Source organism: Pleurodeles waltl, chromosome 3_1 (genome assembly GCF_031143425.1).
Source record: "Pleurodeles waltl isolate 20211129_DDA chromosome 3_1, aPleWal1.hap1.20221129, whole genome shotgun sequence".
Taxonomy (NCBI): Eukaryota; Metazoa; Chordata; class Amphibia; order Caudata; family Salamandridae; genus Pleurodeles; species Pleurodeles waltl.
Window position 1 is genome coordinate 668,620,862 of NC_090440.1, and position 27,676 is coordinate 668,648,537.

General features: G+C 43.8%; 1 protein-coding gene across 1 annotated transcript in view; it reads right to left on the minus strand.

The window, feature by feature from the left end:
• The window catches only part of BEST1 (bestrophin 1), a 253,632-nt gene that overhangs the window by 86,446 nt on the left and 139,510 nt on the right, over positions 1-27,676 (minus strand). Inside the window, exons 5-8 of the mRNA XM_069223219.1 lie at positions 10,988-11,142; positions 9,527-9,604; positions 6,891-7,043; positions 5,830-5,910 (exon numbers count right to left, since the gene is read on the minus strand). Of these exons, the coding sequence (XP_069079320.1) occupies positions 5,830-5,910; positions 6,891-7,043; positions 9,527-9,604; positions 10,988-11,142 (467 nt within the window). The remainder of the gene's footprint in view (positions 1-5,829; positions 5,911-6,890; positions 7,044-9,526; positions 9,605-10,987; positions 11,143-27,676) is intronic.

Below are 27,676 nucleotides of genomic sequence, written 5' to 3' on the forward strand. Positions count from 1 at the left end.
GCCACATCCCAGTCCATTGTCATTTGTGCCCATTATGCCACCTCAGATTAGACCCTGACATATTCAAATCAACCTTAGTTCTGCTCCAATAGTAACAGTCTAGTCAGAACTGCCAAGCCACGTCCTCTCTGAACCAAAGCACACGCAGCCCAAGACCAGTTCGGGATTAGTTGGACCTCTCAATCAGGTGCAGTTTGGTTCCAGAGGCACAGTGAGCACAAGACCCACGTCTGGGCGGCCTTGTCTCTCTAAGTGTATTGCACTGAAGAATACAAAAAAGTGATAGATGGAATGTTTGGACTAATCTCAGTGACTGGTAACACCTGTGGGACGTCTTCTAGTCCAATGTTTATTTACCCACCATGCCCCTAAGACTAGAACTAGCCATATACAAATCAGCCTTCGTCCTTCTCCAATAGTAACGGAATGAGATTTGTAAAGCGCACTATGCCAGAGGGTGTCAAAGCGCTAAAGTGAGTACTAGAAAACAGCTGCTACAAACAGAGCTGCCATCCCGGAAGGGAGATGAGCCAGGTTTTACATTGCCTGCAGATGTCCAAGCTTGCAGTCTGTGTTGTCAGAGTGTTCCGCAATTTAGCTGCTGCTTCTGAAAAGGAGCGACCGCCCCACCTGACTTTCCAGAATTTAGGAATGGTCACCTTCCTAAGAGAAGATAACCTCAGCTGCCATTGTGGGGTATGCCAGTGGAATGCTGTTCTCAGAGGTACCAGCCCTCGCTGGTAAAGAGCCAAGTAGACCATGCAACGTGCTTCATATGTCACACGCTTCCTAAGAGGCAGTCAGTGAAGGCAGTGCAAAACCGAGAGGTGTTTAGGAAGATTCAGTACCAGGTGAGATGCTGCATTCTGAATGACCTGTAGTCTGTTGGGCGAGGACGTACAAAGCGTTACAATAGTCTAGGCGCAATGTAAGTAAATCCATGACCACTGCTACTTTGAATTCAGCAGACAAAAGTGGGATGATCTTTTTCAGAATTTTGATAATAAAAAAAGCAGGAACTCACAGTCCTATTGACCAGGAGGTCAAAGATAAGAGTGTTGGCAAAAATAAATCCTAAGTTTGTTGCAGAGGCCACTTGACTAGGTAAAGAATCATGAGTAGAGGCCACCAGAGTTGTGACCACACCTAATGCTGTGCCCCAGAAACCAGGATCTCTATCAGCAGGAACAGTCCAGTCTGAACTGCTAAGCCAGGTCCTCTCTGGTTCTCTGAACGAGAATAAAACCAATCCAAAACTGGTTTCGCCCTATTTGAGCCTATTCATTCAGGTGCAACTTGGTTCCAACATATTTGTTTGCTGGCTGCAATGATGGACACTTGTTCATAAAATTAAGTTTTGAGAAATAACAAAGGTAGGAATCGCAGAGTGTCAGCTTGGGTGTAAATTAGAACAGCAACTTTAGAGTAACTACTAGAAACGAAGGCCCAGATTCTGAGAGGGGTCTGGCAATGCAGCACAGCAGCCAAAAATGTTGCGCTGTGTGACAAGGAGAGAGCAGAAGAGCTCCATATTCACTTTCAGCTATGTAAATGTATGGCACTAAACCCCGTGCATTGATGTTTGAGAATAGGGTTTAGCATCAAAAAGCATGGATGGTAGCAGGGGTACACCCATGTACCACCCATATAACAACCCCCTAATGCAAAGTAATACAAAGCAGCATTTCGTGCTGCTTTGCGTTACTTTTCTGAACAAACCAACGCAAGTACAAATTTCCTTTGGTTTGTGAATCCCAAAAAAGGTTTAACGTTGGTTTAGCGGTACAAAGGTGATGCAAACCAGACGCTAAATCTTTGAGACTCTGGGCCTAAATGTCATCTTTAGGGTTAGAACGTGCCTGCCCCGTCGTTCATATGTCAAAACTGAAATTCTTTTCTGAGGCCAGAACCATTACATTTGCTGGAAGTAATGAATCAGCACATTATAATCCTAGAACACACATCAGTTTTAGGTCACTGTCAAACCATTACATCAAAAGTAGGATCACCAAAACTATGTATCAATTTCGAGGTATCAGAACCAGGAGATGATCTCTCGAATCAAAGTAAAAAGTACTGAATCACAGGAAAATTAATATCTCAGGATAGAACACGAGTTCAATGCAAAAACAGATTTTTACAATGTACGACACAAATAGTACCTTATGTCGTCCAACAGAGTTTTATGTCTATGGACAGAAAGAGTATGTTAAAAATCAGGTAGGAGATAAGTATTTGAGGACAGGCCCTTTGATCCTTTGAGAATTATATCTCCCAGGAAAACATTACATCTCAAGAAAATTCTGGAATAACATATCTCAGAACAGAAATTGAATACTATATCAAGCAAAGTTACATTCTATCCCAGGACATAATATTATATATTTGTAAAGAATATTGAGGGTCTGATTTAGGGTTTGGTGGATGGGATACTCCATAACAAGCATGATGGATATTCTGTCCGGTGTACACGTGCATTACATTCTACGGCACGTGTAATGCGGATGGAAAATCTTTCATGCATGTGACGAAGTATCCCATGGGTTAGGTTATCCACCCGACACCAGGATTTCAGAAGTAAGTGCCTCGGGTGTCTGCCTGTTGAATTTTCGACATAAACTAATTATTTTGACGGCCCCCTCATTTTGGGAGGCTCCATTATGGCTCACATATTCTGTATTTGCTATTCCTTGGATGGAAGGGGTTGTGATGATTGTTTGATCCAGAGCCTATGTCCCACTTTTTACATTTAAAGGGCCGGTTTTAATGTCGGGAAACTCTCTAGTCTTTTGACACATTTTTGTTTGCTTTACATAGATCTTTCGTTCAACAAACATTTTATTGTTACTGCCTGTCTTCTTAGTTTTTTGCGGGTCAGTTGTGAAGTAATTTATTTCACGATACAAGTAAATAGACACAGTAATCCCGTACCCATACTGGTCTACTGTTCCCTTTTACCATGACCAGTTTAGTGACACCACACGGGTGGGTTAACACGTGCGCTCAGGTGAATTTAAACTTTCATACAATTTATGTACAAGTTAAGCACACTCTGCCATTTGATGGATGAAGTCTCAATTTGTACTGTAACAGAGGTGTGTGTTTTCTTGCTTTTTTATCTACTTTACTATCAGAGTTTTTGCACGCCTGGCTAATGGCCTGTGTGATCCCATGAAGCCCGGTCCCGACTTGGGAGGGTAAGCCCATCTCTATCAATTATGCATGGGTTTGCCACTACCAACAACATTATTACTGACAGTTTCAGATTATAGGAGTCAATTTAGTTAATTGAAGGAGAAGTTTAAGATGCATTAGGTCCTGAAGAAGCGTCATAGGATCCTTTTGGACCATAGAGACGCGAAACATGTCAACCTCATTTTGAGGATGGTCTGGTAGTTCCTGACTTCCTTTCTTCCTTAAAAAGTTGGTAGAGAGTGGTTGAGCATTACCTCTATTTCACTCTTGTTACATTTTTAATCTTGGCCATCGCCCAACGCAGGCAAATAAATCTATTACTCAGGTTGGGTCCTGAGCCAATTTTAGTTTTCCTGTTGATCTCTCCTTTCCTTTTCTCCTTACTCACTCTTGGGGTTTGTGGCATCATCGAGAAAAGATCTCCGGCAAAGAGCCCTCCTACGGGGGGTGCCCGTCAGACATTGCAGCGCCGGTCTGACGAGGAGCATGTCCGATGATGAAGCATGACACCCAATTGGGTGTGTGTGGACTCTTGCTCCTAATAATTAGGGCTCCCTAGTGTTTTCCTTGTCTCTTTTTTCCTTTTGGAACAGTGTATTTCATTGTATAGTAGTATTCACAGGAGGGCATACACTGGACCATTAATCCTCCGAATCCCCTTTTTTCTTTAAGAAGTATCCCATTTGCCAAACTCTGAATCAGACCCTAAATCACAAGCCAGAATATTTTACACAGAGCAGTGCAGAGCCAAATGACAAGCTATTACCTGTGCCTAGAGTTGTGAAAACTAATAATAGATATAATAATGTTCTTATTAAATTTAAAAACACAAAGTATTGATGTAACATATATTTCTTCAGTGATTCATAAATTTAAAAAGTCAGACGTGCAGATGCTGTTCTCTATAAGTTATGCTCCTCTTTTAGTCTGACATTACCAGTTAGTTTTAGAATTTGTCTCCTGGGATAATGTGGTATTTATTTTGTGTTTCACCTTGTGACTTGCTGGAGGAAGCTATTTTGACAGAAAAAAAGCTCCTAGGAAAACTATTAAATGTCTGTGCCAGTGTCTAACCTAGATGCAATTTAAAAACAGACTACAAAGGTATGCATTTGTACCTCATTCTGTCAACCCTTTTGAAAATGATGCTGCCATAAATATTATGTGAACTGTCTCAAACAGTGACAATAAAGTATGCCTAATACTTGCACTGCCCACCTAGATGGCAGTGGGATACACATCTTAATCAAGAAGCAAACTATCGCCTCTTAAAAGTGTGAATCTCGAATTTAGAGGTAATCCGGGCAGGCAAAGTCTAAAGAGTCTAAAATGGATTGCAAATGGCATACATCAATGTTGTAATTTTTGATCGGTTTATTCTAGCAACAAGTTTATCTGAAATCAGCATATTAAGCTGTAAATTATGGTTTATGCAGTAAATCATTAATTATGCTGAATTCACCGAGGCTGAAAAATCAAGTTGCCTTGGTTGTATAAATGGACAGAATGTTACAACTGTATATAAAATCTTATATCTGGGAATAGATCATCATATTCTAGGATAAATCATATCTGAGGTCAGTACTGGGCAGAACATTATATTCCATTAAATAACATGATATTTAAGGGCAGAACTTTATGTCTCCGCTGAGAATTCATATTCCCAGACATTTATCTCCAGACACAATGACAGCATTATATTTTAGTTAAGTCTCAGAAAAGATTTGCCGAGACAGAACAATATATATCAGGATAGAACACTGAGCCAGTGGCGTGGGTGTTGTGATCTCTGCAGGCTTACCAAGCCTGTCATCTCAGTACACAGTGCTTCAGGGGGGCATGCACTATTTTACTTGACATTCCATAACTCATTTCCGGACTGGCCCGGAGACCATCTCTCACCCAAACCTACTCTCTCTTTCTTCTAAGGTTGCTCAATTAGGAGCATGTATTGGCAACTCCTTGTAGTAAGTAGGAGGCATTTTAGGGGAGCCCAATCAGGAGGAGGCAAACTCACCCCATTAGGAGTAAGTATTGCAACAGACTCTCGGCCATATGTAGGCATTGAAGGTGTTATCTATGTCTTCCTTTATGCATTCCATGTAATTGCAATGAGAATACTTATCCTAGCTTAAATGGCAAAAAGTACTTCTATTGTTGCATTGCCAAGTGGCATCAATTAGGCGCAGTGTTAAGAGAATGCCCAGTCGTGACGAGGTATCATCAAAGTATTTAACTAAGAGTATGTTATGTAAAAACACCCAACGAGGGGCAAGTATTATATTGATCTACAATCATAATCCAATATTCTATGGTCAGCCAACCAGGAATCACTAACATGATCAGGAATCAATAACATGTCCAATCGGGAGCTTCTTGACGATGAGGAGCAGCCACTGAACACGGTACTTTTATTGATTTTGACAAACACTGTAAGTGCTCTTCCAAAGCAATTACACTGTTTGGTTGTCTACAGTCAGGAACAGGTATTCGCTGAGATGTTAATTCTAAAAGAATTTTTTAAAGGGGCCCTTCGACAGACGAAGGCGCCTAGTGGCTTCGCTGAGAGAAGCACTTACTATTTGGGAGGTGCAATTATGCTTCATGGTCAAAGGATTAGACACTGGTTAATACCTGCAGGTTTCGGTCAATCAGCCAGTTGGTTTCAAAGTCATCATCATCTTCTCCAAAGGGGTTAATGAGCTGCTCAGCCACCTGCACAGCGAACATATGCAATGCTTTAATCAACTGGCCCTCAAGCAGTGCAAAAATATTGCTAACAGAGTCTCAGGAACAGGTGTCTATTAGTCTAATATCGTAAAAGCACATGGTATAACAACAAATTCAGAGACACTGAGACAAGTGCAAGAGCTTAAGGCATGAAGGCAAAATCAGAGCAGATACACAGTGAGAGGCATCAGGATAAAGTTGGGGAAATAGGTAAAGACATCTTCCCTTAGAGGAGGAGCACAAAGCATTAGGGAAAAATCAGAAACAAGGAAACAGGTGCCTGCGATCAGAGAATGAACACAAAGCACCAGGTCCAAGTCAGAGACACAGGGTACGGGTCTGCTATTTCATAATAAGTGAGAAGGACATCACAGTAAAGTGAAATTCAGTGAGACAGTCCATTATTCATATAATGTGTATGACCAAGATAGGACACACTTCGACAGATGCCCACCATAACATAACAGTGAACCACAATCTGAGAAATAGTACTAGGCATCAGGAGAAAGCTAGAGGCGCAGGGATAGTTGTCCACCACCAGAATACAAGCACTGGACCTCAGTGTATAGCTAAAGACACAGAGACAGATGTCCTCCATCTGATTAAAAAAAGTAGAGCGCAGGGGCATCATTGCAGAGCTAGAGACTATGCTACTTATGACACCATCAGAAGAAAAGTACAGTACATCAGGAGAATGTCAAAGTAACAGGGACCGGTGTCTATCAGAGGAGGCTTCTCATCTCCCATGTCAGAGGCTTCAAAACTGCACATGTCATTAGGATTGACCTTACAGTTTTCAGTGAAGCCACTCCTTTTGTACTTCCTCACACAGGCTGATTGCAAACTTAAATTCAATCCCTCGCCTTCTCATCTGGGCTCCCAAAGATATGATAGACTGAGAAGAATTCAGATAATAGTCAGGGCAGGACATTTCTTGTGAGATCGTTTGCTGCAATTAAACTCACCTTCAACCATCCGGCATAGAAGAAGAACTGCAAGAGTGTGAATACCGGCACATATAGGTCCAGCTCATGGTTAGGGTACTTCTTTAACGGGTCCAGAAACTGCCGTCCTATTAAGCATGCTACGAAGAAGCTGTACACAGCCACAGTTACCACCTTTGGGACAGGAAGAAGAGGGCACATCTTATATGAGGCTCATCGAAACAATGGAAATAGGCCAATGTCTAGGGATAGAGGTGGGTCCAGCTAGTGGTTAAGGGAAGAAGACTGAAACCACTCAAGAGAAGGAAGAGAAAAGATCGATCAGCTGAGATCTAGGGCAACGGGAGGAAGTGTAAACATAGTGGCACGAGATAAAAGGAGGTACTCAAGAGGCCAGACAAGACATAAGAAGTGAGATGCAAGGTCTGACAATATCTAGGATACATGGAGGAACAGTAAGAGTCAGCCAAGGTTAAGGGTAAAAGTGGCAACATGAGATGCCAGGCAAAGTCCAATAGAAAAAAGGGACACAAAAGCCAAGCCACAGTCCAGGGTAAAAGGAGTTAACAAGATGACCGTAGAGGCCAGCCAGACTCCAGCGTAAAAAGAGGAACAGTAGAGGCAAGCAATATTTTAAGAAAATGGAGAAAGAGGTGAGGTCATTCGAGGTCCACAGGAAGCAAAGGAAAAGGTGAGATCAGGAAGGATACAGCGCAACAGAAGGATGCATACAGATTATGGCCACCGTGGATTACGTACATTTTCGCTAATGTTAGGGATTGCAGTAGGCCTAACTGGTAGACTATGCCCTATGAAACTATCATGGTGTGATCCTCTTTCTTCAGACACACCAGGTGCTATATGATTTGTATGGGGGTTGCCTCACAATAGGAAAACCCACATAGCCGAGAGAATGTTTGACAAGCATACATATGTTTATGACTTATTATGCATATGCTCTTTTGTTTATTTGGAGTGACTCACTGACTATCTTTAAAAAACAATAGATTAAAGAACTTGTCAAAAGGGCCCCAAATGTGATGTTAAGGCCTTGTCTTGCCTGAAAGCAGGAAGTGACAACATTTTCCCCACATTTCTTTGCTTTCAAAGAGGTGCCTCATGAGAGCATGAGGTTCTCAATGCTGTGGAAGTTCTCCAAAGAAAGACCAATATGTCCCAGTCACTGCTCAAATATGACTAAACTGGAAAGGTCAGGGTGTCCAATATTGTGGTCTACGCCCTGGACTTAATCAAAATGTGTGATATATGGGTTTTGCATGATGGAGTCTCTGTAGGCAGCTGAACCACCAGTAGAAGAAATGGTTTTGGGGATCAACGGGAAGAGGGATAAGAAATAAAACTATCCACGGTCATTGTAAAGAAGGCGAATAGGTGAGCTCATTCTAGGGTCATAGGAAGAAGTGAGACCATACAAGGTCCTTGGGAGAATGCGGAAGAGTGAGATTATCCAAGCCCCATAGGAAGTGATGGGACCATACAATATCCCTGGGAAGAGGACGAAGAAGTGAAACAAGCGGAGGTCTGGGTATATATAGACTTCTTATAGCCACTTGAGTCAGAAGCCCTGTTCAACTTTACTGGTGTCTGTCAGGAATCTCCATGGGGCCACAAAGATTACTTGATACAGGGTCTCTGTAAACTCTTTTTGCACAGGAACAATTAGGCAAGGTATTTTTGGCATCACTGGAAATATATTGAGATGGCCACCTCTGGTATCATTTGAAATATCTCGCATGGAACAGCTAGTGCCAGAAGTGCGTGTCAAAGAACCCTTGGAATAACAATGAAGACATGGTAGGTAACCGCGTCTTCCACCATTCCTCACAGGAGTATACACCTTATTTTAATTATTTGCTTATGTTCATTTGATGTCTTGAAAAATGGCTAGCAGTATGTTTGTGAATTTATATTTTCATGCATCATTCACAATGTGCAGATTGCATTTTCACACTTGATATTACAGGTATACACTGATGTAGTACTGTTGCATTTTGAAACAACTTTTCTTTAATGTACAGAAGTGTGTTTTCCTGATATATGTTAAATGGGCCGCAAATTAAATATAAATGTCATCTTGACCAAGATAGTGGTCACCCCGTCTCTCATGCCCCCACCCAAACACTTTTCTTCTTGCAAACTGTGCACCACACAGTCAACCTGAAATGCACTGTTTTTTTTCCTCTGTTAATGTAATTCTGCTCCCGGAGAAATTTCAGTCACAAATGAAACATTTACAAAGTTCTTTCCGCTGGTTCACTATGGGTATTCATTAATATAACACATTATTGTTAATTTACTTAGTTTTGTTCTAGCATCTCCTAACAACATTAGCGTAGAGGATGCTGAATAGGTATTCATGTAATGGGATAGTGCTTAAGGTGCTCATGATGCAGACAAGGTGCAGTTCCCATTTAAACATTGCTTGTGTAAGAGAGCACCTCAATAGCCCTTGTTAACCCTCTCCTGTTATTTTGTCAAAAACAGATGAGTATTGCCCAGGAAAAGGCCTACCGTAAAAGACACTGCAATGGACACTAGTCTGCAAAATCAGAACAAGTTGGGGAATTGGCAGACTAGAGCAGTGTGTATCGCAGTGTCTGTAAATTTGGATCCATGCTGCAGAGCCTTGTCCTCACCTGTGTGTACACAAGGGGCACACTGATCCAGTCATAGCCATAGAGCTTCCCACATTGTGTCCGCAGGGAGTTTAGTTCCTGTAAGTGAAAAGACAGTTAGAAAGACACATAATATCTTTGACTGGTGCCTGCCATCCCTACGCCTAGCCCCCGGGCCAGCTTTTATCCCTGAAGACACTACCACTACCAACATGAGCGACATCCGACACACGTCACCCTTATGGACGCAATTCAACAAAATGCCAGGGGTGGCAGAAGTGACATCGCATGCCCTTTGACCTTCACTTTCACTCACATTCACATGCTTACACATGCACCTCACATTCACACACAATCTCTCTCACAGAAGCACACTCTCACCCCCAAACACGCACACAACAAACATCTAAAAGCATTGCCATAGAAGTTCATATTCTAGCTAATTGCGCTCTGTTTTGTATTACACTAATATTGAATAACGTAGTATTATTCGCTATCAGTGTTATACAAAATTGACAGTACACATAGGGAGTGAAATCACAACTGACGTCTATAAAGACGAACTGGCTCTGTGTCCCTGGCAATGATGTTGCCATCTCTTGAGTCCTGGGGTCACACAGGTAGTCCCAGGGATCTCATGGGACAAGCCAGGGGTCACCGTTGCAACCCCTGGTGACCCCTAAATGACGCCCACGGTCATCCTCAGGGAGAACAGATGTGCCTTGGTCCAGCCCTAGTGGCCTCTTGCCAAACTACTCCGCCTACCCTCTGCTTCTTGCCACCTTAACGGCCTCCTCCACGCACAGCTGCTTCCAAAAACCAAACCACCCACCTATATGTTTTCCTTCCCTCCAACTCCCCGTACCGTTGTTGATAAGTTTATTTATTTGAGGTGTTTTCTGTTTCGCCAAATATGATGCCTTGTGATACTTGCAGCGCACTTTTGCTATGCACATTAAGAGTGACACATTCTAATAAAAAAAATACAAAAGACTGGTTGTTTTTAAAAATATACATAGAGGAAGATTGATTCTTCCAGTTCAACTCCTGGGAGAGGGTAGTTAAGTGTGAAGGGTTACTAGTTTAATGCTTAGTGATGCTTTGCTGTGAGTTGCTAGTAGTGGGAGTCAGGTTTTACTTCTTCACCACATCTCGTGGTCCCAACACTGGCAAGCGCTGGTTTGGAAAATGCGTTTTTGTAGCAGCTTTCTGAAATGACTCGAAGAGTTGGGAGGAGGACATTCTGGACGCCAGAACCCTGTGATTTCAGACCCCAACCCTGGTATTTTCACAACGGAACATCTGTACCTTCATTTATCCATCCGGACAGCCACCGATCCAACCGCCTCTCCCTCCCGCCCTATCCCAATTCTTTTGTTCACTGTAGCTTTCCTCCCTCTAGGCTGGTTTCTCTGCATCTGACTTGCTCGCTCCCGCCTACAGGGTGGAAACCCCTCTAGAGCAACAATGGCCCGGACTCACGTTCAGAATGAGATGCAGATCCATATTGTCCCTAATCCTCCCCTCGTTCCGAGCCTTGACTGCCAGGTTGGCGAACCAGACGCACGGGATCCAGAATTTATTATGGGGAGAGCTCAGGTTCTCGAATTTGTTGTGTTCATCCAGTGTCATAAGGCCTGTGAGGGTGAGCAGAGAGGTGGTGAGCAGCAGGAACAGCGGGTGCTCGGAACATGCACTGAGAAAAATAAGCATTTTGCTTGGGGGATGGGGGTAAGAAAGGACGTCTGCAAAGCTCTGTCACATTTTGCAAGATTTTTTAAAATGTAAAGTCTCCGTCCAGACACAGATTCACCTATTTTCTGAACCAAATACAACACTCTAATTTACCCTGTGAGGGAATTTCGAAAAGCATAACACACAGTAGCAAACGTCATTAAGGGCCAGATGTAGGAAGATATGCTTTTGTGAGTCTGAAATTGCAAGTCGGTGCGACTCGCAATTTCAGACTCGCAAAAGCATATGCAGAATGGTGTCTCAGACACCTTCTGCGACTCGCTATGGGGTCGCAAAGACCCACCTCATCAATATTCATGAGGTGGGTCACATTTTGCGACCCCATAGCGAGTCCCTGCACTCACAGAGATGGTGGCCTGCTGGAGACAGCAGACCTCCATGTCTGTGACTGCTTTATAAATAAAGCCGTTTTTTTTTTTTCATTTTGCAGCCCATTTTCCTTAAAGGAAAACGAGTTGCAAAATGAAAAATAAACCGAAACCATTTGGTTTCGTTATTTTCAGAGTAGGCAATGGTCCGTAGGACCACTGCCTGCTCTGAAAAAATATTTTTGTCGACGTTCACAAAGGGGAAGGGGTCCCATAGGGACCCCTTCCCTTTTGCGAATGAGTTACCACCAGTGTGACACTGGTGGTAACTGCGAGTTGGTTTGCGACCGCATTCGCGGTCACAAAGCAACTCTGAATTGCGATGCGAGTCGCAAATAGGAAGGGAACACCCCTTCCTATTTGCGAGTCGCATTCCCAAATTGCGAGTCAGTACCGACTCATAATTTGGGAATGAGCATCGCGTGAGGCCGTTTGCATGGTGCAAACTGCGAAAATCGCAGTTTGCGCCATGCAAACGGGTTGCTACATCTGGCCCCAGATTCTGAATTTTATCTAGGATCCCTCACTGCACAACAAGAAAGGTAAAAAAACACGAGAAATTCTTAGCACTAAAGAGGTCTTTTGCATACTCATGATAGAGTATATCAAATATGGAAAACAAGGGGTTGCTAGAAAAGAAGGGTTACAATATGATAGTGACTGCGAGCCACAGAATAAAAGAATTTCTAGCTTATGCATCAAGAATTTTCAATTCTATTAAAGGACAAGGAGGTGAGAATTATGCTTTTACTGTTCCAAACAGCAGCCAATGAAATAACAGTAAAACAACAATTCAATACCCATGATACCATACAATATAGCCACATGGTCCAATCATAGTCCAGGACCTCAGCCCATAAAAGCTATGACCCCAACAGTCACTTCCTCTTTCTTTGTAACGTTCAGATAAGAACCAGAACGTAGTAGAAACAAAACTCCTTACAGATCAACAGTCCGTGAACAACCCAGCTGAAGTCCAAACATCTTGGTCCTAGTTCAACAGGCGGCAGGACAAATGCAACTTCAACAGCTACATCCGAGAAACTGAAGTCCAAAGAGCTTGTCTTCCTCAAACACAGGAAATTATAAAATCGACCCATCACGGTGTCTTCTGATCCGTTCCTAAAGATGATAAATAAAATTGAAGGTAATACCTTTGTCGATCATAACAGATACTTAGAATAAATCAATTGTATTGAATCTATAATTCAGGGCGGGAAAACCCAAAAACATACCACAAATTTTTTAATCATACCATTCCTATTAAAAATGAATCAAAATTGGTTCATACAAGATTAAGGGTGGGATAATCCTTGCCTCTGTGTCCTTAATAGAATTGAAAATTCTTGACGCGTAAGCTAGAATTTTTTTTTATTCTATGCCAGGACCAGAGGCTCTAGTTATGCTTGTTTAAAGCTGCCCAACCACCACAGTCGCAACATCAACTAACGGTTTGTGATAGAATTTCCTAAATGTAGATTCGGATGACCAATCCGCTGCTCTCATAATGTCTTCCAGACGAGAACCTAACGCATAGGTTTTGGAAGCCATTGCTCCCCTAGCTGAATGAGCCCCACATTTAGGGATGTCTATTCCTGCCTCATTCATTAACCACCTCATCCATCTGGATAAAGTAGCAGCTGACACCGGTTTAAATGGTTTCTGCAATGATATTAACAATTGACTTTTAACATCTTGTCTAATATCAACTGTAGCAATTTCATAATCCTTCAAACATTGAACTACAAACAACTATTGATTTTCAGGAAACCTAGGATATGCTACCAACCTGCAATTGGTTTTCGTTCTTCTGGTGACATTAAATGTAACTCCCTCTGAAAAATAAGTTCTTCCTGCTAAATCCAAAGCTCTAACGTCCAAAACACGTTTACAGGAAATAAGGCAAAGTAACATAGTTAATTTTTCTGAAATTTGTTTTCTGGAGAGATAATGGTTAGATGGCCATTTGCCTAAAAACTTTAAAAACACCATCTACATCCCAAAGGGAAGAATACCTTGATTGAGGAGGAGATGTCATGCAAATCCCTTTCATCACTTTACAAACCAGTGGATGTTCCCCAACTGGTTTACCTTCTACCTGAATGTGACCCGCAGAAATAGCTGACCTGAAATTATTTACCGTACGATAGGCCAGACCCGAGCCCGCAAGTTCTGCTAGAAGATTCACAATCATGTCAACATTTGACCCTATGGAATCGATACTCTGTCCGTCACACCAACTAGACCATCTCCGCCAGGCTGATGCATACCTCTTATGAGTGCTTGTTTGGTGAAGCCTGCAGGCTTTGCGAAATGCCTGGGGAACTCCATCTCACCCTGAAACTGTCCAAACCATCAACCATCTTTTTTCGACAGTACCAAGGAATGTTGAAGGCCCTTCGGACTCAGCAGAAGATTCCGACGAGGCGGAATGAGTAGAGGAGGAGTGCATTCTAACTGCAGAGCTACCGGGAACCAGGGTTTAGCCCTCCAAATAGGGGTTAGAAGCACAGTCTCCACTTTTTGTCTTCGCACCTGAGACAGTACCCTGGGAATCATCATAAATGGTGGAAAAGCATATCTCCAAAACTGAATCCAATCCTGAAGGAAGGCATCTGTCACTAGAGCCAGCGGATCCGGACGCCAACTGAACAAAGTCAGCATCTGGAAATTGAGACGGGAGGCAAAGAGATTTATGTCACAGGGACCCATTTTGAGAAGAATCTGGTGAAAGAGATCCTGATCCAACCTCCAATCGCTGGCATCCCTCAGGTACCTGGAGTTCCAGTCAGCTATTGTGTTCTGAACTCCTGGGAGATACACCGCAGTGACACTCAGACGGTGAAGAAGGCAATAATGCCAAAATTCCTTTGCCATCTCCGCTAAAATCCTGGACTTGGTACCCCCCAGCTTGTTGACATATCTCACTGCTGATACGTTGTCCATCCTCAATAATATACAACAATCCGGCTTCTAAGGGGAAAGACTCTTTATGGCAAAAGAGCCTGCTAGAAGTTCTAAACAATTTATGTGGGGTCTCATTTCCGTCTGAGACCAACGGCCCCCCGTAGCAATCCATCCGCAACGGGCCCCCCAGCCCCACTGACTGGCATCCAAGTTGATTACTACGTCTGGGAGAGAACTGAAGATGGCTCTGCCATTCCAGGCTTCCATATTGTTCAACCACCAATGAAGCTCCATCTTCACTTCTTCGGATAATGGAATCTGTTCCGTAGGTGCTGAATTTTCAATCTCTGGAGTGCACGGTAGTGAAGGGGAGCCAGAAAAATGGCCTGAATGGATGAGGACAGGAGCCCCACTATCCTGGCAATTCCCTATTGATATTGCGAATCTTTAGAGAAGAAAGAATCAGCTGGGCTCACACTGAATCAATCCGGAAATCTATCAACTGGGAAGGCTTCAACAGTGACGTCTGCACATTGATAATGAATCCCAGATCCTGTAAAAGTTGAATAGTCCACAACCAATGACTCTGGAGAGTCTGAGGATCCTAAGCCATCAGTAAAATGTCGTCCAGATAAATTATCAAACAAACCCTTTTGGCTCGAAGGGACTCTACCACTGGTCTAATCAGTTTGGTGAAGCACCAAGGGGCCGACAACAGGCCAAAAGGAAGAGCTTTGAACTCTAGACACTGTCCCCTCCACAGAAACTGGAGGTATCTCCTGTGAGGAGAGAAAATAGGGACTGAAAGGTAAGTGTCCTTTAGATCCAGACAAACCATCCAATCGCCCTCTAACAGAATGTCCCTCAACATGTGAATCCGTTCCATTTTGAAGTGTCTGTATAAAAATCCAGCAATTGAACTCTTTGAGATTTAACACTAGACGATGAACTCCACCCTTTTTGTCTACTAAGAAAATAGGGCTGATGAAACCGTAAGGGTGAGGTGAGGCAAGACACACCACACTTTTGTCTAGAAGGGACTGCAACTCTTGACCCGTAATGGACAGATCTGCTAGGGAAAAATACATTGGGGCAGGAGGCCGAGTTTGTTTCGGGGTACTGAAAAACTCCAGTCTGAAGCCTGTCTGAAGAACCCAAGGATCTCCCGAAATCAGTTTCCAATTGTGTAGAAAAGAACCCACTCTGCCCCCAAAGTCACCTGTGAAGAAGGTATAACACCTACCAGAATATCCTGTGTCCTGCATTGCTCCTTGTTGTCCCCGTCTGGGACCTCTGCCGAATCTGGAGCGTCCACCACGGGAACGGATGGGATAGAAGGTGGCTTCCGCAGGTTCTCCGTACCAGCCTCCTCTACCTCTGAGGTACTAGCCTAGAGGGCTTGTGAAGGTTCCTCAGTAGGGCATACACCCTCCATAATGACCGGCCCTGAGAAAAAGGCCACGTTTAAAACCCTTTTTAGGGGCATCTGGGCCTTGTCGAGGGAAGAGTAGGTAGAGCAAAAGTTTGATAGTTCTTTCACAAACGGTGCTCCAAAGAGCATTCAATCCACCGCAGGACCAGCTTCTGAAGTTGAAAGATCATTAAGTTTGGGATCAATACGCATCAGGAAGGTCCGTTTGCTCTTGGAAGAAATGGCACAATTAGTATTGCCCAGCTGGCAAATGGCTCTCTATGCCCATCCATTCAGAATATCAGTGTCCACTGCGACTCCAGATGCTTTGGAGTGAAAAGTCAACTCCAGGATTTCAGTAAGGGGGACTGACATGTCTAAGAGTTTGTCCTGGCAATTATGCCACGCCCTGTCTAAACCCTTCTTCGGGTCCTTAGAAATTTCTTTCATGAATATGACCATCGTGGGATCCACTTCAGGAGTATCTGCAACTTTACCCTCTAAGTCTGCTCTGGGGCATTCAACATAAAGACGTGCACGAACCTCCTTGTCAAAGCTCTTACTTAAGTGGGATTGTACGTATTTGGCCACTTCAGGAGGTGGGACCCAATTGGACGCCCTAGGATGAATAATGTCACTGGCGTCAAAATCAAGAACTTTGGGCGGAGACACCTGTCTCTTAGGTCTTTTGCTGAGCCCTGGAACATCAGGGTCGGCCTAATCAGAAGAGGCATCATTATCAGAGGAGGAAGACAAAGTGTTAGCATCTTTTTTACTACTGTAATTATGCTTGCTTGCTCTTTTGCGGCAAAGTCTATCAAAGGCGTCAGCCTGAGCATCCCGGGTGTAGAATCATCCTGTTTCCCTTTGTTCTTGGACTTAGGATTCTCACTTGGGGGCCAGGAGTCCTGGCATCCAACCTTGATTACGAGCATAATCAAGCAATTGACCAGAAAAAAGTCCCAAAGCTTTCACAAGGGCGGCGTTGACAGATTGCTGTATCCTAGAATCAAGGGCCTCAACTAGATTCATTTCAAGCTGGTCAAAATTATCCTCAGGATAGTATCCTGACTCATCCCCATGCCATTGAGCCATTCTCCTGTACCAAAGTTGTATAAAAAATGCAGAACTATATTCAGGAGAGATCAAAAGGGGGAGTGCAAAACCCCTGCCAGGCTATATTTGAAATTTGTCAGTGAAATGTGGAGGGAGCAACCTGGAATATGCACTCTAGGCAGTGCCTATTTAATTATTACAACCCTACGCTTTAGCTGTAGGGCATCCAGGATGCACAGTAGAGAGAATCAAATTAGGGAGGCAATTTCCATTGTGTTGCTGAACCGAGCCGGCTTTTCCTCAGAAAGTGAAAGGAAAGTAGCTGGCTCGCACGCGCGACACAACGCGAATCCTAGAAACAGAAATAGGACTATGCGAAAAACATGTAGTCCGCTCCTGCTCCCGCTCCACCGGCAAAGACCCGGTCAGGCTGCGGGGGTAAACAAAAACACTCTGAACAAGCGTGATACGAAAAGACAGTATACACAAGTGAAACACATTTGCACACAATACACCAACACTGCAGCGAAAAAACATTGAGAGAAAACAATGTTGTACTTATCTGCAGCAGAGCAGAAAAGAAAGAGGAAGTGACTGTTGGGGGTCATACCTTTTATGGGCTGAGGTCCTGCACTATGATTGGACCATGTGACTATATTGTATGGTATCATGGGTATTGAAGTTTTTGTTTTACTGTTATTTCATTGGCTGCTGTTTGGAACAGTAAAAGAAGGAGAAAGCATAATCGGAGCCTCCGGTCCTGTCATAGAATCACTTAACTTACTGCACAAATCAAGATTGAAAACAGACTCAGGAAATTACTACTGTTTCTATGTCTATTATGGAACACAGTAGTAGGAATTAGATTGCTGCCTCACTTGAGTTGTTCGGGCAGTTCTCTGACAGTTGGAACTGATTATCTTCAAATGCCGAGTTCTGCGATGCATACTGATTTTGTGCATGGACTGACTTTAGTTAAATTCATATTTTTTATACATTACCTCTGTTGCCTATTCTTACCATTGGGGATGTGTGGCACTCACAGAGGTCGAAGTGGGCGGGATCTGAGGGGCATGACGTGCCCATACTTTTTTAATTTAGGAAAAACAGTTCCCCTACTTTTTGTGAAAAGACAACCGTTGCAGGACAGTTAATTACTGAGAGTTGACATGGTTCAGTGTTTTTGCCACGGTAGCTGCTTCCAAGAGAGAAGTGTAAATGTGCCCAACTGGTCAATCTCCAAATGTAAAATGTGCTTGCAAGCCGGAATTAGCTTTAATTAACAGAATCACTTGAAGTTTCTGGATGATGCAGAATTATTATTTTTGAGTGGCATTGTAAGGGAGTTACCATCTCAGCTGTGAAGTGTGTGCTGTTAAAAAACAGTTGGTAAAACAATACACTACATACAGACAGGGTATATTCTAAAATCTATATTTTAGGAGGCCTTTTTTTATCTTAAATCTTTTTGTGCATTTTTAATATACATTTTTATTAGCATTTACATATGGCAATTTTATCACAGTAGTATTTTGTTATAAAGAGAACAGAAACCTCTGCCACCACAACTTGCTTTCCCAAAGCACAAAGCAGTATGATATGTTTGAATAAATGCAGTGATCTCATGCAAGAACCTGTTCATTCCGATACCCACACCCGATCACCCACAGTAAGAGCGCTCACTAAGCGCAAACCCCAGGCAAGCCACTACTTCATTCGCCCTAACATCTACTCCACATTTCATGGGGGCAGGACATCTGGGGGCTCAAGAAGCTCAGCAAGCATCGCCACCCAGGACTGCAGGTTGTCCACTAGCCTATTGTCCTTTCTTGTTTTCCGTATATGGCTCTCCTCTTCCACTGCCCATTCAGCCATATCTTGCAACCAATCAGCCACTCTCGGAGTGACAGGGGATAACCTCTGAATGGCCACCATTCGCTTGACAAGCACTAATCCAAAATGGAGAAACTTCCTATTGAGCTTTTTTTCCCCTGCCGAGCTGAGATCAGTCTCAACAGGCACTGTCCAATCTCCATGGGAATAGACCATCCCGTAGCCTCATTCAAAGCCTCCAATAGTTTCTGCCAATATGTGTGAAGCTCAGGACACCCCGAGAACATATTTATAAAATCTGCTCCATCCCTGGTACAGCGTGGACAGGACGACGACATACGCCCTGGAAAATTGGTATGAAGTGTGGTTGGGGTGAGGTATACTTGGTGGACTACATTGTACAGAAGCAGTTTGAACCTCCCATTTGTGGCGGTCCCCATGATGCACTCCTTCCCATTCCTAATCTTGAGGGGAGCACCCAGAATCTCATGCTAACTAGTTTGCACCGGCAGGATGTGCAGCAGAGGGTCCTTCTGCAGCTCTCTGTACACAAGTGAGATCAGTGGACGACCCAGTCATATTCAGCAGTGTCCCTAATGTCTGTGAGACCAGCAGGACATCTGGGAAGGAAGGCCTTATCCCACGGGCAGTCACAGCAATTTTGACAAATTGTAAAAACTGTCTGGTCCCCAAGTCAAACGATTCCACTGCTTCAGCCAGAGATATAAACTGATCATTTGGGCATAAGTCCTGCAATGAGTCACACCCCCCAGCTCGCCATTTATCAATCTACATTTTCAGTGCTATTTGCTTAAACGAGTGCAGTGTCCAGATACATATGTCTGGGTCTGGGACCACACCATTAAGAGCTCTGGCAAGGGAACTTCACCACACGTACCCGCAGAAACCTCTGCTCCCAGTTCTCCCTGCCATCGAACCAATGTAGCACGTGCTGTAACTGAGCAGCTATATAGTATAGTTCTAGGCAAGGCAGTTCCAACCCTCCCTTGTTTCCAGGGGTGCTTAAGTGTAGCAACTATTTTCCTCCCCGAGGCTCACAACAGTTCGACAACCAATTTGTCCAATTCTCTGAAATATCATTCAGGGATCTCGAACATAGCCCCCGAAACACATAAAAGCAGCGCGGCAGGATAACCATTTTCACCAATGCCAGCTTACCCATCAGGGATAACCATAGAGTGTTCCAGAACTTCACCATGGGCTTGAGCCCCTCCAGCACCCTTCCTATGTTCAAAGGTTGAGTTGTTGCTGCCTCCCCGCAATCCTGATCCCTAGGTACTGAACACTGTAGGGAGGCCTAAAGGAGGATGGTCTTGGCCCTGTCAACTTCCAAGTTCCCCTAACAGGAACAATTTCAATTTGTTGCACTTAAATGCAATCCTGAGACTTCACTGAATGCTGACAGAAAAGCCAACTAGCTGGCCTGATACACCAAAGCATCGTCCACGTATAAGGAGACAACATGTGTGGTCTCGCTAATTTTTAATGGCTCACGCTTCCATCACAGAACGCAGCCTATACGCCAAGGGTTTCATTGGTAGCACGGGGGGGTGACAACGGGCAGCCATGTCTGGTCCCCTGATACAAGGAGAAGCGTTGCAACACCATCTTGTCCACATGTATTTGCGTCACTGGGGCACTATATAATATCTGCACCCATTTCATGTAATGCTCCCTAATGCCCATCTTCCGCAGGACCTGCCAAAGGAATTCCTAAGACAGGGAATCAAACGCTTGGTCTATAAGGAGCAGCGCCAAATCGTATTGATCGTTCTCCAGTAAGGTAGCAACCATAACTAGGGATAGCCTCCGTAGGTTACACATAGTGTTCCTGCATAGGATAAAACCTTTTTTGTGCATTTTGTACCAGCCTATCTTATAATGTGTGTAATACAAGCTTAAAATAAAGACTTACGTATTCACAGTGGTGTCTGTCACAGAGGGACCTCTTAGCACTGAACATACACAAATCAATGTTCTCCACTGCACCAACTAGGATTCAATTCTATGGCTCTCTGGTTACAGACAGACCTCTACAGTGAATTAACTAGTAGAGGTTTCATAATGTACGATAGTGCATTTCCCACTGATTAACTTAATTTCCATTTATTTCTCATTTGATATGTAGTTACGTGAAGGTGAATATCCGAAAAAAGTTAAAGAGTATCTTTTTAGCCACACCTTTGACTCAGCCCCATTCTCACTCAGTCCCGCTCAAATAATTTTTTTTTAATGCACTTCGACTACGGGGCACCCATCTATTTGGCAACCTACACTCAGTCACTGACCCAAGGTAACTCACTGTCAGCAAAAAGCAGAGAACCTTGAGCGAATTGTGGATAACCGTTCTCAGCACAGAATTATGCATGCAGTGGTATTAGGAAGTGCCTTCTTACAGTAAAATCTGCTATCTAGCCTTTGTCCCGGATAGTCAAGACGCAAGCAGGACAGAGTGACGCGAACCATAAGACGTATATTGCGCTGTGTGGTCTGTTCGTGGAGCAGCGTGGCGTCGCACTAAGATCTGGCACTATGGACATCGGGCCTACCTTCGCGCTGTTTTCAGAGGGCTGCTCAACTTAGCACGAACAATTTATAACAAGGGGAACACCGTAAAGCCCATTCCTGTGAGAGAAATAGTGTTCACTCAACAATCATGAATTTGTGAATTTAAAATGTTTTAATAATAAATGTAAACCAAACAATTACATACAAGAAAAACTGTGAGGGGAGTAAAATGTGAAGGAAAAAGTGTTCAGTGCTAAGGCCAGGATGATGCATATGTGTAATATGCGCATTTTTTGTATCACAATTCTCAAAATATAAATACAGACCACTTATACATAAATCTCATGAAACTGGTTCTGTATTAATTGTCGATAACTTTTAGATCTTCTATAGATGTAGAATCATTATCAGGACAAAATTCAAATTTAGTCCGTAGTTAATTCTAAATAAAATACAATAGACAGACAAAATAAAAAAAAACAGACAAACAGAAATAATTTGGTCTGCACAGCACCTTTGTGACGCGTCAAGTTCAGACAGAGGGGAACTAGTCTGAACAGGCTGCAGCGCATGTTAGGCATCCTTTGTGTAAGAGACGTGCATCCTTTCACATGGTTTACAAGTTGTGTGTGCACAAGCAAAATGAAGCGAGATTTAATTTTAATGCATGTTTAGTATGAATATCAACACCAGCTGCACAAGTTTCTTGGATTGTGGTACACTATATTTTAAGCTCATTTGCCTGGTCAAACGTAACGTGTCGGTGAAACATCAGCTTTCTTGACGTAGAAGCTTCGAGAGATACCTCATGCTTTTGATGGAAAGTTCGATTGCGAGCAGAAATTTGCTTTAATGTACAGTCATTTAAGTGCAAAGGGACAACGGATTTCGATCATCTCTGAAAGATTGAGGCTGACAATGCTGAGTCGGGGTTGTTGTACAAATATAGTGAGGCAATAAAAAGGCTGAGCAGACTTAGTTGGGAGGCATCAGTTCTTCACCATATGGCAAATAGATCATAAGACAATTGATAACTATGTGCTGAATTACGAACTATGCCATAGCTATGCAACTTTGACGGCTCTATCATGGACGTCGATTCACGACAATGCCAGGGTTAGCGGGTGACATCACATCCCTTCCGTGACCTTGATGATGTCACAGGGAGTGACATCATATGACCTTTGAGCATAAATGTGCACAGAAAGTGATGTCACATGCCCTTAACCCTGAAGACATCTGAATAAATAACATCACTGAAGTTCTGTAATAACTGCATGACTAGTGTAACGCAATACAGAGAAATGACAATTTTAGAAACCACCTTTATTATGTTGCTGACATGATCTTCGAAAGTAGTGAAATGTAATTCTTACCCTGACTTCTAATGAACCAGACTGCTTCTAAGTGGGCTCGGCGGTGGGTTCCCCCACTGAGAATTTTTTTTAAATAATGTGGGCAAATATATTAAAAAGCACACTCTCAAACACGGCATGAATTACCATTCAAATATATCCTTTTCTGCGAAAAGTAGCTTAACAGTTCTGAAAATACACACAGTTTACTTTTAAAAACACCCTTTTCAACCTAATTCAACCAAGCAGAAGCTTTTTATTCATTAGGTTGGGCTGCACATAGGGGAACTACTCACATGTAGCTGGAGAGTTACTAGTTGCACCCAAGGTACCCATTGGAGAATCCTGATCTAGGCCACTGTCTAAATCCTGAAGGAATCAAACCGAAGGATGATTTAGGTAAGGCCATGTGTGATGCTCTTCCAACTACAAACCCTGAACAAGTTAGTTCTTTCTGGGTTTATGCAAATATTATTGTCCTTCTGAGGAGTGTTTTGCTCTTATTAAGGAACTTTTGAAGAAGATTCAATAGTGTGCCATTTGAATGGGGTGAGAATGAAACACAGGCAGTTTGAGGATATTAAGACCCTCATTTTGACCCTGGCGGTCTTTTGACTGCCATGGTTAACATGGCGGTATGACCGCCAACAGGCTGGCGGTGTATACCACCACATTATGGGTGTGGCAGGTTGGCTGCTGCCAACCCGCCACATCCCCACTCATACTGCCATGGTGGTATGAACCGCTGGGCAGGAGATATTCATCTCCGACCTGGCGGTCCACAGAAGACCGCCGGCGGCGGCCTACTGCCATGGTTTCTGTGGCGGTAGCACCGCCACGAAGCCATGGTGGTAGGGCTACCAGTGACAAGGAACTCCTTCCCTGTCACCGGTAGGCGGATCCCCCATACCTCCCCCAGCAATCACCTGACCCCCCACCCCCCCAACAGTCACAGCACCCCCCCACCCACCACCCCCTCCCCGCATACATGCTCACACACACACCCAAACGCATTCACATCCACTTCCAGACACGCATCCACTCACACACATTCATACACGCAAGGGCCGCTCCCCAGGGGGCCAAATTATTTTTAGGCCATTTCTGCCCCCAGGGGGGCAGAAACCCCCTAGACACCAGGGATATATATATATATATTTATTTTTTATATGTGGGGAGTGACCCCTTAGGCAAGGGTCGCTCCCCGGGGGGGGGGAGGGAATTATTTTTAGGCCATATCTGCCCCCACTGGGGGCAGATCGGCCTAATATAATTAGGCCGAGGGGGGCAGAAACCACTAGACATCAGGGAATTTTTTAAATTTTTTATACTTATGCATAAGGGGAACAGCCCCTTGGCCAAGGGATGCTCCCCAGGGGGTCAAACTATTTTTAGGCCTTTTCTGTCCCCCCGGAGGCAGAAACCTCTAGACACAAGGGATATATATATATTTTTTATTTACTTTATGTTTTTATGTATGGGGATCGACCCCTTAGGCAACGGTTGCTCCCCTGGGGGGCAAATTGTAGTTAGGCCAATCTGACCCCAAGGGGGGCAGAAACCACTAGACACCAGGGATTTTTATTTTTTGCGCCAATTTCATGCAAGGGGAGCGACCCCTTAGGCAAGGGTCGCTCCCCTGGGGGGCAAATTTATTTTAGGCCATTTCTGCTCCCCTTGGGGGCAGATCGGCTGATTTGTATTAGGCCGATCTGCCTCCGGAGGGGGGGGGGGGGGGTTCAGAAACCACTTAGGCACCAGGGATTGGTGTGTGTGTGTATGTGTGTGTTTAGTTTGGGGGGCAGCCCCTTGGGCAAGGGTTGCTTCCCATGGGGGCACATTACTGTTGGCCATATCTGCCCCCCTTGGGGGCAGATCAGCCTATTTTTGGAAGCCCATCTGCCCCCAAGGGGGCAGAAAGCCCATCAGAGACTAGGGAAGATTTTTTTTCAAAATAAGAGGGTGGGGTATGCCATACCCCCATCCCAAATAAACGGGGCCAAAGTTGTTCTGCCCACCAGTGGGCAGATTGGGCAATTACCCCCGATCCACATCCTGGGGGGGCAAAAAGTCTACTAGATGCCAGGGAATTAAAAAAAAAATAGTGGGGGGGGTGGCTACCAACCAGTATGGGCCTGGTTATGCCCCTACCCTTACTGAAGGGGGTAACAGTCTTTCAGCTCTCTCCCGCACACTAAAACATCTTATCCCACAGCAAGCAAGAGGACATTTGATTATTTTGCGTTTTGGTTTTACATTTGGGCCATGAGAGCTTGGCTAACTCTCAAAATTGTCCCACTTGGAATGGTGAGGGCTGCACTTTTTGGACTTTGGGACGCTGGCATGTAGAAAACTCCACAAGACCATGACACATCTGAATATTAAACATCCGGTTAATTTCAGGGTGGTGTGCGCTTCACATGCACCCCGCACAACTTTCTTATCTACAATGCCCTGCAAACCTCCCACTTTGCTGGAAATCACACATTTTTCCCACATTTTTATGATGGATCCTTCTGGAATCTGCCTGAATCCACAAAATTCCTACTACGCAGCATTGTCTCATCTATACCGATAAAAATTCTGCTGCACTTGTCAGCCTAAAATTTTGTTTTTTCAAACTGCCCTTTTGGACCCGCTTTGGTTTCCCCCTCAATTTCGGCATGTTTTTGGCTCTTCCCTTTCACAGGCACTTGGCCCACCTACACAAGTGAGGTATCATTTTTACTGGGAGACTGAGGGGAAAGTTGGGTGGTAGGAAATTTGTCCCGGTGCAGTGATCCCACACAGAAATGTGGGAAAAATTTGATTTTTTTAGCGAAATTTTAGGTTTTCTGAGGATTCTGGAAAACATTGGGGGATCCACACAAGTCACACCTCCTTGGACTCCCTCGGGTGTCTAGTTTTCAGAAATGTCTGGGTTTGGTAGGTTTCCCTAGATGGCTGCTGAGCCCAGGACCAAAAATGCAGGTGCCTCCGCAAAAACAGGTAGTTTTGTATTTGATAATTTTGTTGTGTCCAGATAGTGTTTTGGGGCATTTCCTTTCGCGGGCAATAGCCCTACCCACACAAGTGAGGTACATTTTTTATTGGGAGACTTGGGAGAACGCTGGGTGGAAGGAAATTTGTGGCTCCTCTCAGATTCCATAACTTTCTGTCACCGAAATGTGAGCAAAAATTGTTTTTTTGGGCCAAATTTTGAGGTTTGCAAAGGATTCTGGGTAACAGAACCTGGTGAGAGCCCCACAAGTCACACCATCTTGGATTCCCCTAGGTGTCTAGTTTTCAAAAATGCACAGGTTTGGTAGGTTTCCCTATGTGGCAGCTTAGCTAGAGGCCAAAATCCACAGCTAGGCACTTTGCAAAAAACAGCTCTGTTTTCTTTGGTAAAATGTGATGTGTCCACGTTGTGTTTTGGGGCATTTTCTGTTGCGGGCACTAGGCCTACCCACACAAGTGAGGTACCATTTTTATCAAGAGACTTGGGGGACCACTGGGTGGAAGGACATTTGTGGCTCCTCACAGATTCCAGAACTTTCTGTCACTGAAATGTGAGGAAAAAGTGTTTTTTGGCCAAATTTTGAGATTTGCAAAGGCTTCTGAGTAACAGGACCTGGAGAGAGCCCCACAAGTCACCCCATCTTGTATTCCCTTACGTTTTAAAAAATGCGCACGTTGCGCCGGCTGAGCTAGAGGCCAAAATCTACAGCTAGACACTTTGCTAAAAACACATCAGATTTCAATGTAAAAATGTGATGTGTCCATGTTGCGTTTCCTGTCGTGAGCATTAGGCCCACCCACACAAGTGAGGTACCATTTTTATCAGGAGACTTGGAGGAACACAGAATAGCAAAACAAGTGTTATTGCCCCTTGTCTTTCTCTACATTTTTCCTTCCAAATGTAAGACAGTGTGTAAAAAAGACGTCTATTTGAGAAATGCCCTGTAATTCACATGCTAGTGTGGGCACCCTGGAATTCAGAGATGTGCAAATAACCGCTGCCTCTCAAGACCTTATCTTTTTCCCATTTTGGAAATACAAAGGTTTTCTTGATACCTATTTTTCACTCTTTATATTTCAGCAAATGAATTGCTGTATACCCGGTATAGAATGAAAACCCATTGCAAGGTGTAGGTCATTTACTGGCTCTGGGTACCTAGGGTTCTTCGACAGGAAAAAGTTACAGAGTAAAACATGGAGAAAAATGGCTGTTTTTTCACCTCAATTTCAATATTTTTTTATTTCAGCTGTTATTTTCTGTAGGAAACCCTTGTAGGATCTACACAAATTACCCCTTGCTGAATTCCGAATTTTGTCTACTTTTCAGAAATGTTTAGCTTTCTGGGATTCAGCATTGGTTTCACTCCCATTTCTGTCACTAACTGGAAGGAGGCTGAAAGCACAAAAAATAGTAAAAATGGGGTATGTCCCAGTAAAATGCCAAATTGTGTTGAAAAATTGGGTTTTCTGATTCAAGTCTGCCTGTTCCTGAAAGCTAGGAAGATGGTGATTTTAGCACCGCAAACCCTGTGTTGATGCCATTTTCAGGGAAAAAAACACAAGCCTTCTTCTGCAGCCCTTTTTAGGGTCGAGCCTGCATTGCATGCGCAAGCGCATGCGTATCGCAGCGAGCCGCTTTAGGTATTAGAAAAGGGCTCGGAGCCCTGTCGACGTCACGTCAGTGTTTTTCATTGGTTCGTGGGCTTGCCTAGTAAAATCTGCTTGCTTTCATTAGTCGAAGGCATGCATACGTCATGCCTTTTCCGGTGGCTAGCCCCCCTCGAGCGCAGCGACCAAGTACAGAAAACATGCAAGGCTCGCTGTTTTCTGTCGGATCGTGGACTACTTTTTCTCTATTTTCCTAGCGCGATTTCGCTTGGCAGAAGTCGAGCGTTTTACACAGTTAATTTCACTTTTTCGGGTTAAGTACATAAAAGCACTTTTGCCGATAGATGAA